The sequence below is a fragment of the Ambystoma mexicanum genome, chromosome 1q (assembly GCF_040938575.1).
Source record: "Ambystoma mexicanum isolate Mex_15411 chromosome 1q, UKY_AmexF1_1, whole genome shotgun sequence".
NCBI lineage: Eukaryota > Metazoa > Chordata > Amphibia > Caudata > Ambystomatidae > Ambystoma > Ambystoma mexicanum.
The window spans coordinates 1,188,454,302-1,188,469,285 of NC_090922.1; the positions used below are offsets into that span (position 1 = coordinate 1,188,454,302).

The following is a 14,984-nucleotide window of genomic DNA, read 5'->3' on the forward strand; positions in this document are numbered from 1 at the left end:
ATTTGAAATTGTAGAAATAGGCAAACAGTTTTTGTGACAAATAAGCAGCCCTTAAAAAAGCTGGCTATAGAAGCCTGTGACATTAGGTTGCTGCACTCCCGTCTACTCCCTCAAATGCTCTACATGAAAAGAACAAGCAGGCAATGGGCTAAATATGCCACCAGAATGGGACGAGGCAAACCTTTTCACTGATGACAGCACATTGCTATACAGTGAGAGATGATCGGCCCATGATCAAAGTATCTCCCGGTGGCAAAGCCGGTATATGGGCTTGGCTCCATTGTCTCTAATTGTTTTACCTAATCACCTCTCTCAACTAACCATTATGCTCTTTATTGGGGGTGGCTAGCTACTTTAAACTAACCTCATTCGGAAGGGCCAAGCTGTAGGCTTGCACCATGCTGCTGCTATGTGTCACAGAAATCACAGTGAAGACAGTTTCAGGGTTTTTATTTTTGTGAGGCCTAGGGCCATCCTTGTGAGGAAACACCGTCTGGCAAGGGCATATATATTTTTATTAATAAAATGTTGCAGGTGTTTGCATCTCGGAGCACAGGCGGTTTTCTAACCAGGACCCCCTCTCATAAAGCTTAATTCCAAAAGCATAGTGTATACCCCTACCCTGCAGAAACAGTAGCCTGGTATGGTGTGACTGCTCACCCATGCCACAGAGCTGTTTTAGAGGCCATAGGTGCCCTCTTGACAGCTGCAGTGACAGCCATGTCTCTTTGGTGCAGGATCTGTACTTGGGATATGCACCTGTTCCTCAATCACATAACTATGAGATTTACTATCCTGATGGCAGTTGTAAACTTTACATATAAGCCATACCTGAGTTTAAGGTAGCATAGCTAGTATATTTCATAAGTATTAAAGCCAAATCAAATTAGCATCATACATGTGTCAGTACTATAAGGTCAGCTCAGCTGTGGAAGAGTTCTGGTCAGACAGCCTGGCCCTGCCAGCCTCCAGAGCAATAAACTAAATGCCTGTGCCGTTTCTTTGATCCTTTGTGAGGTCTGGTAGCACCTGTCTCCAGCAGGACGGCCTCTCAGCAAATTTTGTCTTTAGAAACAGGAATAAAGGGACACTCCCATGCCAAAAGGACTAGACTCACACCAAGGTGCTGCATACCAAAAAGGCCTTTTGAGGCTGTGGTCAAGGAAAGGGGGTGGGTTTATTGTAGACAGAGGGAGCTCAGGATGGATGGAAGAAGGTTCCACCATCTTGTTTCTTTCTGTACTTCTTTCTCTCCTGCCCCTGCCACTTTGTAAAGAGCGCAAGACCTTCTTATTCAAGGAATAGCTCAACACCTAGGTTCACACCCTCCGCCCTAACTGAGACTCAGTGACCGGTTCCCCACTGCCTACTCCCCTGGTTGTTTGTAGATCCCTTGTGGCCAATTGCCCACCATCCCTTGTCAGCACCTGCTCCCTTTCTTTGTCTTCCTCACTGTGTTCTTCCCATATGATTGTAAAGTGCTCTGTTGCTTCCCAGGGCTCGGTATGTGCTCAATAAATAAGCTAATAATAGTAATGATATTTACAATCCAACCAGGATCATAATGCGCAGCTAGCTACTTGTTCCGAGGGATATAGTTCCCAGCTCAAGTTTATAAGCTGTTCCGGTCTTTCTAGGTGTCTTATGTCAGGAGTCTTATGCCTTTCAGCTGTCGTAGCATTAACAGCTTGACCAGGCTTGCAGATTTGTTCAGGACCTTTTCTAACTCGCCAATCTGCTTAGAGAATCAAGGTTTGTGAACCTACACTCTTTACCTGGAGTCTGGATCTCTTTCAACATCCTCGTTAGCTGTCTCCTAAACAGCTGCTTTTCTTTTCCGGTATTTTTCTAGCCTTATATGTACCTTTGACTTCCAAAACTGTTCCGTGGGTTGTTCCATCGGCCATTCCCCATCCTATATTTTGAGGATATCTTTGATCGACTTATTTGCTCTTTTTGGTGATTTTCCCCAGCTGTTGTAGGACCGTGGATTCCTGATGCTTGATCATGATCAGCAGCCTTCCTTGGTCCTGGTGGAAGTTCCATCCCCTCCAGTCGGCTTCACGCTGCTCCCTCAAAGCACCTCAACAGCATCTGTACCACTGCTCTCTGCAAGCATGCAATATCTGTGGCAGTCCAACCGCAAGCCTTCTGACATGTGGTATTGCATAATATGCCATACTCTTTCCTACTGAAGCTTCTGAGCATTTCTCTGCGGAATCCTTGCTGACAGGCAGAATCCGGCAAAACTTGTTTCTTTCCTACAACATTTTATTTCGGGGTCTTTCCATTTTGAACAGGTAAATTCTGCACGGTCCCTATAAGCATGTGTGACCCCATGGGGAGTCTAACCCTGGTACTAGCTCTTCTTTCTCTGCCCCATATGCCAGGAGGATCTGTGATTCTAGTGATGTCATGAAGGTCAGGTCTTCCTTCCCCAGAATGAATATATAGATGGTCACTAGGTCTTTGAGGATGTAGTAACTGTATCGCACCATACTCTGGATCCCGGGTTAGAAATTTAAGTTGCAAGCTACTAGCCACACCAATTATATACATACACAATTTATTTTTTGCCAGTGTCCAATATCACTATCTAATGGCTAGTGGCAAGTGCACATTTTGCACGCTGCTCTAGATCTTCAGAATGTATGTCTTCAGAAACAAAAGGTGAACTCTGCAACTACTGCCTCCATGTAGCTCACACTTCTGGCATGGCTCTCAATGCCGTGGGACTAATTTAAGATTCTGAATTGATCACACAAGTCAGAAACCTACTTTTCCTTTCTAGATAAAACACCTAGCCCTCACAGGAGGTAATTTCCATTTGTACCAAATATATTTAATAAACATCCCTTTTTAAAAAAAAACTTTATTTATTGTGCTTGACATAACGGGAGAGCGAGCAGCAGTAGTAGTCAACAGAGTAATAGCATATTTAGTTGGCATACAATATTGACAATCAAAACAAGAGGGTATCTAAAGAGTATGGATGTCATACATACATGATACAGCAATCAAAGCTATCGCTTAAATAGAAACGTTGCGAGGGGAGGGAGGAGCAGACGAGCCGTCATCAGGGTCTGTTGAAATGGAGGAGATATAAGAGCGAAATATGGGCCCAGACATCCCTTGGTCTGGACGTTGGCGGCTGCTAGGTCGCCCATGCCTCCTGTTTCGGAGGCCCAGGTCACGGCGGACAGCCACTGTGTATGTGTGGGTACTCGGGGACGGAGCCAACACAGCAAGACACAGTGTATAGCAAGTAGCATACATAGCCCAGCCAGTTTTTGGGAATTGCGGCCAAGCCCAGGGAAGTCGTGAAAGAGACGCTGCAGAGGAGATGGAGTGATCACGTGGTCAAGGATAGCTGAGAGTGTGGAGCAGGTTTCAAACCAGAATCAGGTAAGGCAGGGGCAGGACCTAATCATGTGAATATAGGGTGCATCTTCGGATCTACACCTGCGGCATCTGGGAGATTGGTCCGGGAACATCTGATGTAGCTGAAGTGGGGTGTAATGGAACCTGTGTAGGATTTTAAATTGGATAAGTTGAAAATGGGAGTTGTGCGACACTGCGTGGGTGCGAGCACACATGTTTCCAACATTGGTCCGTTATATCCAACTCCAGGTCTCCTGCTCAACCGTACCTCAACCTGTCAAATGTAGGAGAAGTTTTGGATTGTAGTAAGGCGTATAACCTGGAGATTTTCCCTCCAGTGGTCGTAGAATTCATGATTTCAGCTAAAATAGGATCGTCGGGGGGAATGACAGGGAAACTCGGGTAGCTTCTCTTGAGGAATTAGCAGAGGCCCGAGTATTGGAGCCAGATGGGTGATTTACTTCGCAGAGCTACTGGCAGGTCCGACCATTCCAGAAAGTTGCCTTGATCAGACATCTCAAATTGCCTCAAATCCCGCCTGTGTCCAATGGCGAGCCTCGGGACAGGGGAATATAGGGAGCACAGGGAGGAAATTCCAGTGGGGTATACAGCTGTGAAAGGGGCCACCGGACAGCGACCACATTTTGGTAAGAGCAAAGAACGTGGTGCCCACCGGGTCAAGAGGGCTTACAGGTAAGAGTATGGTGAGAAAGAACTAAGGGGCGAATATCTCGGTCGCCAATCGCGCAACGTTCGATGCTTGTATACGAAGGGGGGTTTGAGGTCATAAACCAGAGTGACGCGAATTGCACTCGGGCGACCAGCCAGTATTTTTCGAAATCGGGAGCTCCAAAGCCACCATTCTCCATGGGGGTGGCTAGTGTGTGAAGTTTGAGTCGAACTGCACCTGAGTGCCACAAGAATGTGTTGAGCGCGTGGTTTAGAGACCGGAAGAATTCCCTAACGGACCACAGGGGGAGATTGAGGAAGCAATAAAGGAGTTGGGGAAGTACAACCATCTTCAAGACACCGATCCTGCCTGCAAGGGGCAGTGGAAGCTTAGACCAGCCAAGACATTTCTTAGTAAGCGTGGTCAAGTAATTCCGATCATTGATCTCATATACCCTGTCGGGGTGGCGAGCGACTACCGCCCCGACGTAAGTGAATTCCTATTGCATCCAAGTGAATCCCATGGGGTCGGAGGGAGGGTGGTGTCTGTGAGTGGAGAGAGGGTCGATTTTGTACAGTTGACTTTGAGACCCGACAGCAGCCCAAAATCGATGACGTCTTCCAAGATCGGGGCAAGATTGTGTTCAGGTGAACGAATAAAGAGTAATGAGTCGTCTGCATATCGGGAGATGTCAGGTGTATCCAGCAACCTCAGGCCTCGATGTGAATGTGTTTGCCGTATCCGATCTGCCAAGGATTCAAAAGCTATGGCGAAGATCAGGGGTGAGAAGGGGCAACCCTGCCTAGTGCCTCTTGCTGTATAAAAGGGGGGAGAGCATCTATCCTCCGTGCACACCCTGGCCATCGGGTCTAAATATAGCAATCTGACCCAAGAGAAAAATCGGGGCCCAAAGTTGCATTTCTCAAGAACCCGCCAGAGATAGTTCCATGACACGGAATCAAACGCCTTCTTCATGTCGAGGGATCCAGCCACTGCCTGAATGTTAGGATCTATTCGACTAATGATATTAAAGTGTCGACGTAAGTTGAGGGATGTGGATCTACCTGTGATGAATCCCGATTGGTGTGGATGTATAATATGGGGCATATATGGGGTCAAACGTAGGGCCATAATCTTAGCATAAATGTTAACATCGCAGTTGATAAGCGAGAGGTGGCGGTATGGCCCACAATGAGTGGGAGGCTTGCCAGGTTTGAGTAAGATGGTGATGATGGCTGCGTGGAGAGAGGGGGGGTGCCCCCACCATGCAGGATTCTTCCCATACTGCCAGGAGCTGAGGGACTAGTCAGGATTTATAGTGCTTATAAAATTCAATCGGGATGCTGTCGCAGCCGAGGGCTTTACCCAAGGCGAGGGAGTTCATGGCCTTCGATATTTCCTCGGCTGTCATAGGGGTGTCCAGGCAGATGCTAGTTTTGTCAGCAAGAATAGAAAGGGGTAGACTGTCCAAATAAGTGTTGACCACCAATCCGACGACAGTCAACGTTTGTATATAAGGCTGAGTAAAACGCCTAGAACTCTGCGTTGATATCTTGTGGAAGAAGAGCCAAGGAACCGTCAGGCATTTCTATGGCAGAATGTGCAGGGATCCGTTTCATGGTGAAGAAGTCTGGCCAGCACGCGACCAGGTCGCTCACCCGACCCATACTGCCGCGCAAGACCAGGGTTATAAATTAACTTCCTCTCCCTTTCAGCATGGGCACGAAATGTGTCCAGGTCGGCACAGATGCTGGAAAGGATGGCAGGGGACTGATGTTGGGCATATTGGGTCTCAAGGGAAGCAAGTGTTGCTTCACTTTGAAATATCCCTACGAATAACCTTTAGGACCCCTGCCTCTTTGTAGATAGCTATTCCCCTAATGTAGGCTTTGAACGACTCCCACAGAGTAGCCTGTGTGCCGACTGACCCAGTGTTCAGTAATCAATGGCAGATTCCAGGTCAGCGGTAAAGGCTACATCCGATAATGATTGTGGTTTCAGCTTCCAGGAACGAATTGTGTTGTAATCTGTAGAGAGAAGGGTGGTAAACCTCGATACCTTGCATGTTAGTTTCAAGAAATAGATTTTCCACGCAGATTTTCAGTTTTTTGCTTAATTGTAGGAGGGTTTGTTTATTTGATCTTGTTGGGTTGTAAACGCCCTTTATAGGTACAGTCGGGGCTCTTATCTCCCCATGTGGTCAGCCGACTTGTTTCGACCCGTAGGTCCTTTTCTGTGACAGACAGCAGGACACCAAATCACAGAGGATCAGAGACTCCAGGGCCCACCAGGAGCCTCTGTAAACAAACACAGGAACAAACCCAATCTCCTTAACCAGAACCCCACAGGCGGTGCCGCACCGCACTTCATAGCCTTCAAAAGGACCTACGCGTCAAAACACGTGTCGGAAAAACTGCGTGGAAAATCTATTTCTTGAAACAGATGCAAGGTATCCAGGTTTACCCCCTTCTCTCTACCAAAGAAATGAGGTGTGGGCTACACACACCTCAACACTAACCTGTGATCTTGCCACAAATACTACCTGCAACCAAACAGATTTTCAATACTAGAGCTCAGCACTTCTAGGGCCCACGTTCTTCCATTTGTGTTGTAATCAGTACCCTAGTTGAGAGAGATAGTCACCGGGGAATGATCTGAATGTGTTCTAGGGAGGATTGACATATGTATAATGTTTCTAATAAGTATGTCGGATGCGAGCCATCTGTCTATCCTGGAGTGAGAGTCATGTACAGAAGAGTAGAAAGAGTACATTAGGGAATCTGGGTGCACCAGCCTCCATGCATCTGAGACCTCCAGTTGTGGCAGGGTTTCTGGAATAACCTTAGCCGCTCTGGAAAGTTGGCGGGGTCTGTTACCAGATCTGTCCCCATCTACATGCAGGATCGTGTTGAAAACCCTGCACCAGAGAATGGGCACAAGGGGAATCTGGGAAGTAGATCAGTGAGATGCGAATAGAACTCCGGGTCATCAATGTTAGGCCTGCAGACATTGAGAAGCACAACCTCCTTGCTGTGTATCTTACTGTAGAGTAAAATGTATCGCCCCAAGGGATCTATGCGAGAGGCGATGTGTTGGAACTTAACCCTCTTATGGATTAGAATCATGACACCCCTGTTTTGAGTAGAATAATCAGTGTAATATCTTTGGGGGCACCATAACTTCGCAAATTTCAAGCAGCCCTCAGATCTAGCATGTTTCCTGTAGGAAGATGATGTTTACTCCATGGCGTTCCACATAAAGTTGTACATTGCGCATCTTTCTATGATTTCCGAATCCCCTAACATTGCAGCTCATACAAACCAGATTATGATCACCCATTGGAAGGAAACAGGGGTATTGCTAGGTATCCTAGTTGTGTACAGAGGACCCAGTCCGACTGGTAGAAGATAAGTCTATCAAGGAGGTGTTTTCAACATAGTGTTACCACGCGCAACTCCTCTGTCATACATGTCGAGCATTTTTCCCCATAATAACCCAACCCACCCAAACCCACCCACACCCCTCTCCTAAACAGAGGGGTGAAAGCCCAATACCCATTAAACATAACCAATAACAGTGGCATCAACGCCTGGGGGCTCATGCGCTGATCAGGTAGCTTCGCTTCCTAGCTGGTGACATATTCAGGAGTAATATAAATAAATACATAATATACAACATAAATATTGACTAATACTGGTCGTTCAAGGACAACGTAGGGCATCGATTAATAGTGAACAAAATACTTATTCAATAAGTAGGTTGGGCAAAGGACCCGCTCTGTAATCAGAAACAGACTGGGGTGCCACAGAACAAGGCATGCGCTTCACATGGATGCATATATTGCATTTGTAATTACTCAGACATGTATATCTATCCGGGAAAGTGCTCATCTATAAATTTGGAAGCCTCTTCTGGAATAGTAAAAAAGAACACTTGGTTTGAGTGTTCGATCTGAAGCTTAGCCGGGTATAGCACAGCGTATTTGACCCCCAATTCACGCAACGTCCCTTTGGCTGCCATGAATGTTTTGCGCTCCTGTTGAACAGAGGTCGAGAAATCAGGATATAAGTGAACCATAGCAATCGCAATAGGAGTTCACCCTTTGTTCTCGCTGCCCTGAGTAGTGCATCACAATCGCGATAGTACAAAACCCGTGCAATAATAGGGCGCGGGAGAGCACCAGGTTTGGGTTTCGCCATGAGAACTCGGTGTGCCCGCTCAATAGCGAAATGCGGGGACAGCTTGGGGAAGTCAAGCAGTTGAAGCAAGGTGTGTTCAATGTAGTCCTCCATAGGGCCTTCAATCCTGTCCTCGGGGATTCCGATGATGCAGAGGTTATTGCGCCTAGAGCGCGTTTCAAGGTCCTCATTCTTCTTGGCGACCTCTGAGACCTGTCTGGCCAATGTGGCGACTTCCGAGCAGAGCGACACTGTCAGCCTGGACTCAACCTCCATACCGGCTATCCGTTCTTTCCATGTGGGCTTTGATGGATGAAATGTCCCATTTATATCATTCAGCTTAGAATGGAGGGCAGTGAATCCTTCTCTCATGAATTCAAACATATTTTGGGACTCTGGAGAGTCATGAGGTGTAGATGCGGTGGGTTCAGGTTCCAAACCAGGTTAAGTCAATTTAGTTGGGGATTTAGCAAACATGTTGACGGAGCTTTGTTTCTTGCCAGCCCCCTTGGTCATGGTTCAGCAAGCTTCCCAGACAGCCAAAGGATCACCCGGGGGTATTGAGGGGAGACGTACAGGGGCGTGTACCTCACCGGTTACAGGATCGGCTTTGAATACGTGGGCTGATGGCAATAGGTGAGGAGCCGAGGGAGCATGTTGTGTAGCTTGACTGTAGATTGGCTCCAAGGAGTGGGACCGGTACTGTATCAGTTGTGCATCTTAGAACGGGCCTCAGGCAGGAGGGTGGGAGATCGAGAGGTCCGGGGGGAGGCTGAGGTGAAGGGCCAGGAGCAGGGGGGGGGCAAGTGGGGAAGAAGACCCTACGGTGCCAGACACACGCAGGCGTATGCAGGAATGATGCAGAGGGTGAAAGCAGGCCCCGGAATCAACAGAGGAAAAACAGTCAAGACAATGTATAGCTGTCGAAGCCCTGAGATGGAGTTGGTGCGTTGAAGTGAGTTAGGCAGGTAGGAAGGCCCCCATGTGGAAATGTCATGGAAGAATGGTGGCAGGATGGTCACTGAAGCCGGGGGAGCAAGGGCCTTAGCACTGAGGGTAGGGAAGCGAGGTCCCTTTCAGGAAGGACTATCTGGGTCGGAACCCGAGCACCCCCGAAGGTATCACAGGCTGCAGTCTGCGTAGCAAATGAGTCCAGATGATTCAGCAGCTTTAGAACAATTAGCAGTGTACACTGTAGCTTTTAGCAGGGTAGGTCGTAATAGTAAATGCAGACAGGCCCTTCCATGGTCAGGTGTCCCGTGACCCCAAGCGAATCTGGGGTGCAGGAGAGTGAACTGTGGCCTACCACGTATCTAGGGGGGAGCGGGAAACACACTTCCCAGGAAGTTGGGCAGGCGCACAATGCCGGGAGAGTGCCGTAGTAAATGGCGGGTGGAGAGAGCGGGCAAAGGCAGGCTGCTGCACTGCGGAGGAGTGGAGAGAGGGCCTGCCGCAGCGATGGAACAGAATCACTGCATCGTTCCGGATCTGTTGATTCCTGTGCGGAGTCTGTCGGAGCTCGCCCCCCCCGCTCAGCGTCCGCACAGGTCTCCGGACGCGGCGTATGCGCAGTCCCAAGAGGGGCACCCTGCCACGCCACAGCGGGGAACAAGCGTCTGATGCAGCAGTGAGACGCGGGCTTCAGTCTGGAGCGGTGAACACGGGGGAAGCCGTGTGAGTAACAGTCATGGGGGGGTGAGTGTAGCAGTCTGACAGAGTGGAATGCAGGGGGGCGAGTAACCCCTGTGGGCAGGCGCCAGACATCCACGTCCCACGGCACTGTGCAGATCTGTGGCTGAGGTTCCTCGCCCCTCCCCCTCAGAAGGCCCAGCAGCCGCGGCAAGTCCCGATGCAGGAGGTCGAAAGCGGATCGGGGCACTGCGGTCTCTCGGTCAGCCAAGAGGACTGATATCCGATCAGGAATCTCGACACGGCAGTCAGTCGACGGGTTGAGAAGGCTGGGCAGAAGGAGCCCCAGTCTTCTTTCACAAGCAGTGGCTGTACCAAGGCAAATATCGATGCAGGTAGGGTCCCCCAGCACGGAGCTTCTGATTAGGCAGCCATGCTCTTACAGTGCAACAGCGCCCCCGTTAATAAACATCCTTGATAATGATTTTCTGTGTCACTTTCTTTTTATCTACCCCACTACTCAGATTCTCCACAGACATATTGAAAATGTATTTAGGATATTCTCAAGGGTTACCCGAGGTATCCAACCACACACTTCATATCGGCTTGGATACATGAGATGTGGTGTGCAGGTCCTTGTGGTATGCCATGTTTGGTTGAGTCCATGTATTTCTCAATTGATTTCCTCTCTAAGCTATTAAATATGCCTTTTGACAATGAAAGATTGGGAATAAAGCGATGGAATACCATAGGAACATTCTAATGGGACAGATCTGCAAAGCCAAGTATTTTGCAAGTCCAAGGTTACAGAGACAGACACACTGTCTCACATTCGCAAAAGCAGTAACACTTTGGGGGTGGAAGGATAGCTCGGGGGCAATACGTTTGTCTTGGAAGCAAGACAACGCTGTGCAACACAGGTTCGGAATCCTGATCCCTCCCGGAGAAACCACTTGCTGGTATTAAGCCCGTTATAAATGAACAATCAAATAAATAAGATACTACCCCAGAGCTGCATTTATATGGTTGCCATCTGTGACAAAGTCCCTGCGGCTGTCTCTGGGGTTGTTAAAAGGTGTGCTCGTAAGGGACATATGACACAACCTGCAACATACTGGACTCGGAAGCGATATTTGGGGGATCCCCTGGGCTACCGCACCATGGCCAGTTCAGATAGCCCATACTGTGCCTGCCAAGTTTAGGGATAACAAAGTGTTTAGCCCACAGCACTGCTTTGAGGCGCACTGCTAATTCTACATCTCTTGATCAACTGAGCTGGTAGTGAAACCGAGTAAACTAACTTAAAAAATGACCGTTTAAGTGGCATACCGTCCAGCACGGCATCGGCTCACTAGTGAAAAGTTGTGTATGATCCCTCTGCTTGGCAGCGGTTATAAGATGGTCGACGAATTGTGTAAGAGCTCTGTCCATGCCACCCTGTAGCCCCACATTAACCCATTACTTTACAGGTGTGTAGAGAACAAAGAGATGTAGGTGTTTAATCCCGACCCTGAACAAATGATTGCTTGCAGGTGCAATTGCTTTCAGCAAGCTCAGCCCAGGGGTAGGGGATAAAACTCCATAAAAGCATCAAGCATCTTAATTTCCATCTGGGTGGTAGGAGTTGGCAAGATGGATGCAGAGGCTGTGTGGAAGAGGAGGTTGTTCCGGAATAGAGAGAGGAGGTGGAAGAACAGTGGAGAAAGGAGGTTGGCTAGAGAAAGGGAGAATACTGTGAGCAAGGTTAGATGGGCGCACAAGAGAGGAGGTTAGAAAGAGCTGTGAGGATGGAGGTGGAGAGAACATCAAGGTGGTTGGACATCAAGCCTAGCATGCAAAAGCCCTTGGTCTACTGACCTTTCAAGGGCAATGAGAGGACTAAAGCCTGTGGACCCAGGAGAAGTGGGGACAAATGAAAAAAAACAGGACTGTAAGTGACTGTGAGCAAACTACGGAAGGGATCCCAGTTGTTCCCAACGTTAAAACTGTTGAACCCAAGGTAAAGTAACCCCACTGTTGTGGTTAAAACCCATTATGTTGAATCCAAGGTAAAGCGGTCTTGTGTTTTTTTTGTATATTGATTAGCTTATTAGTTATTTGCCCCAGTCCAGTAACTATCCACAATAAACCCAATTCTCTGTGTCCACCTGTTGATTCTGCTCAGCATGGTGACCCTTCCTAACAGGCGCATACGCATAAAGTAATTGTCATGATGTTTGGACTGATGGAGGTAGAGTTGGAGCTGCCATCAGATTTTTGGAGTGCGAATTACAGGAAGAAGTCTGAGGATGATTGGATTCTAGACCTACAGATTTTATCTAGTTATGAGAAGGTAATATGAGGGGCTGACTTTTTTTGAGTTTTCAAAACATAAAACAAAGGCAGCAACAAGGTAACTCTTCCTTCCCCCAAACCGCTCCAGCCCGTACCTGCATGCTCGATGAGGGGTTGAATTTAATTCATTGTGGTGTTCTGCCAGAGGAAGAGTGGAGGGAGAGATGTCTTGTTCAACATCTGGTTGGTCTGGGAGTTGCGTTTGAACCTCTTGTTTATTATGACATTAGTTATGTATATAGTACTTTTTATATTCCCTTTGGTTTGGGCCTGTAAGTATATGATGACGTTCAACTAGAGTGCAAAAAAGCAAGGTATTTTTTCTTTCCTTTTTTGGAATCTTTATGCCCATACATTGCAAATGTGCTGCAGAGATAATTCGAAGGATATTAGAAACAAATGGACTCTTTAAAGTCTTCCATGGTGTTAAAGCTGGAAGGGACCATTACTGTGATTATTAAACGCTTTTATGGTAAGTAACCTTTTTTTTATTTTCGTTGCAGATAAGTTACAATATATGCTGCGATAGCATTCTTTGTTCTCAGATGTATCTTGCATAGGGAAGTGTGGCATATGTGAACAGTTATTTTCCTTATATTAGGTTGCTGCACTCCCCTTAGCCGGGTCTAATAGGTGCTCAACATCAAACCAATGTTTGTTATCGCTCAACCGGGAATTAGTCTTGTTTATTTTAATTCACACATCTTTTCGTGTCAGACTGATATGTATATGAACGAAATATTGTGTGTATTCCGTTTTTTATTTTGTAAACCTTGCTTTCAGTATACCATAATTTGGTAACTGTGTTTTGTAAATAATGCACGGTTGTACAGTACATCCATTTTAATTTATAAGATGAGTAGGATGTTTAAGCATGAAAGAGGAGTGCAGGTTCATAATGTTTCACCTTTCGTTTCGTGTTTAGTTAAACCTGTGGACTATTAATGCAATTGAACTGTTAATTGTTGATAGTTATAACATGGTGTGAATAGAATTATGCCCTAAAACACCAGAAAACGGTTTCTTTTTTAAGTTCCGATCAAAAACAAATCCTAACAATTAAAGACAGCAACAGACTTGGGCTAAAAATGTGAACGTCGTTTTTTGATTTAAAAAATGTATCTACAATGTTCTGACTGAATGGTTTTGTCTTTATAGCTTGCCTTGCGCACTTGGAAACCTTCCTAATTTAAAATCGTTATTACTAGAGGGTAATCCCCTGAGAGGCATTCGAAGGGATATTTTTAATGTAAGTATATGAAGAAAGCAATGATAATTTGATTTAAGTTTGTTGTCATTTAAAGTCTAATTTGAATCCTGTCCTGAAAACGGATCTGTTTTTGTTTTAGAAAGGAACACAGGAGCTTTTGAAATACTTGAGAAGCAGAGTTAAGACTGCAGGTACTTCAATTGCAATTTTTTTTTATACAAGTACATTTGTTGTATTGACGAATTACTATTTTTTAATGTTTATATTTTCACTAATATTTTAATTCAAATGCTTCAAGAACTGTGTAGTTGCTCAGGTTGCTATGGCATAGTCCAGTTTAAAACTATGGAACGGTCTCCCCACAGTCCTCAGAGCTGAGAACTCCCTCTTGGCCTTCAGAAAAAAACTGAAAACCTCTCTATTCAACTAACCCTACCCCACTCCCATCCTCTTTTACAAGCTCACCGTATATACTTTGCACTTCACTTATCACGTTTCTTTTTTCTGCCCTTCTGCGCACCTACAGAGCACTGTATGCTTTTCAGCCTCTGTACAAAAATTGCAAAATGTATGATTCCTGTAACTAGGCTTCCTCTCTAACAAGCGCCACGATGCCCCTGGGCTGTTTGCGCCTTAAACAAATGCAAATAAATAAATAAACAGTTTGAAAACCAGGGACATGCTGTCCAACGTGAATAGCTCTAATGAACAATAAAATGAGACAAAATAATTAAAGCACTCAACAGAAGAGAGCCTAATACTGTCTCGCACAGAGGTCTGCAATCTGCGGGTCTACCTATGTTTTGGACTAGAAATCGACTATGCAGGCTAGGGCTAATGGTAGTTGCAGACCAAAGCATTTGGAAAGCCAAAGGATGCAGTCCCCTGCCCCGGGTCTAGCATCACAGAACAGCACACACACAGTGTTTAATTTGATATACTCTAAAACAGTGTGCCCATACCATGACGTGACAACACCAAGTTATGAATTATAGTACCCATCAGGCTAATGGAGCGTCTGATCACTTCAACATACAATTCATCCTTGAAGAACCTGTGCACTGTTCCACCTTATACAATATTAATATTGCTCAATATTACTATTACTCCATACCCACGCATGCGGAGGAGTGCTGAGAGCGAGTGCTATCTCGCAGTCCTGCGTGTCTGCTGCTGGGTGAGGTGCGTCCTCTTATCCAAGTAAGTGGCCCACTGTAGTAGGCTTGTTAGTTGTACATTGCTTACGTAGGTATCTTGTTAAAATTGACCGATTTCCAATATGCTGAATAAAAACAGATCAAGGGCTTCTAGATATAATGCAACACTGTATCCCAAACATCTTAAGACTCCTCTATTGGAAGCAATTCCAGAAGGGTGAAAAACGGTCCCAGCAAAACAAAAGGGGATAATTACTTTTTTGCATCCTTAGCCCCACAATTAACAGCAACAAAGGGGCTCCGAGTCACGACTCATTGGCCTTGGATGATATTGGCAATAATTATTTGCTGGACTTGTGCTACTCTATACAACAAAGCATGTCTGGGTTGGTGGAGGCGATTACATCAGTAGTAGGCCCGTCAAA

At 46.4% G+C, this 14,984-nt stretch overlaps 1 protein-coding gene across 1 annotated transcript in view; it reads left to right on the forward strand.

The window, feature by feature from the left end:
• The window catches only part of LRRC40 (leucine rich repeat containing 40), a 1,512,829-nt gene that overhangs the window by 1,006,013 nt on the left and 491,832 nt on the right, over positions 1 to 14,984 (forward strand). The window contains exons 8-9 of the mRNA XM_069641925.1: positions 13,351 to 13,441; positions 13,542 to 13,593. Of these exons, the coding sequence (XP_069498026.1) occupies positions 13,351 to 13,441; positions 13,542 to 13,593 (143 nt within the window). The remainder of the gene's footprint in view (positions 1 to 13,350; positions 13,442 to 13,541; positions 13,594 to 14,984) is intronic.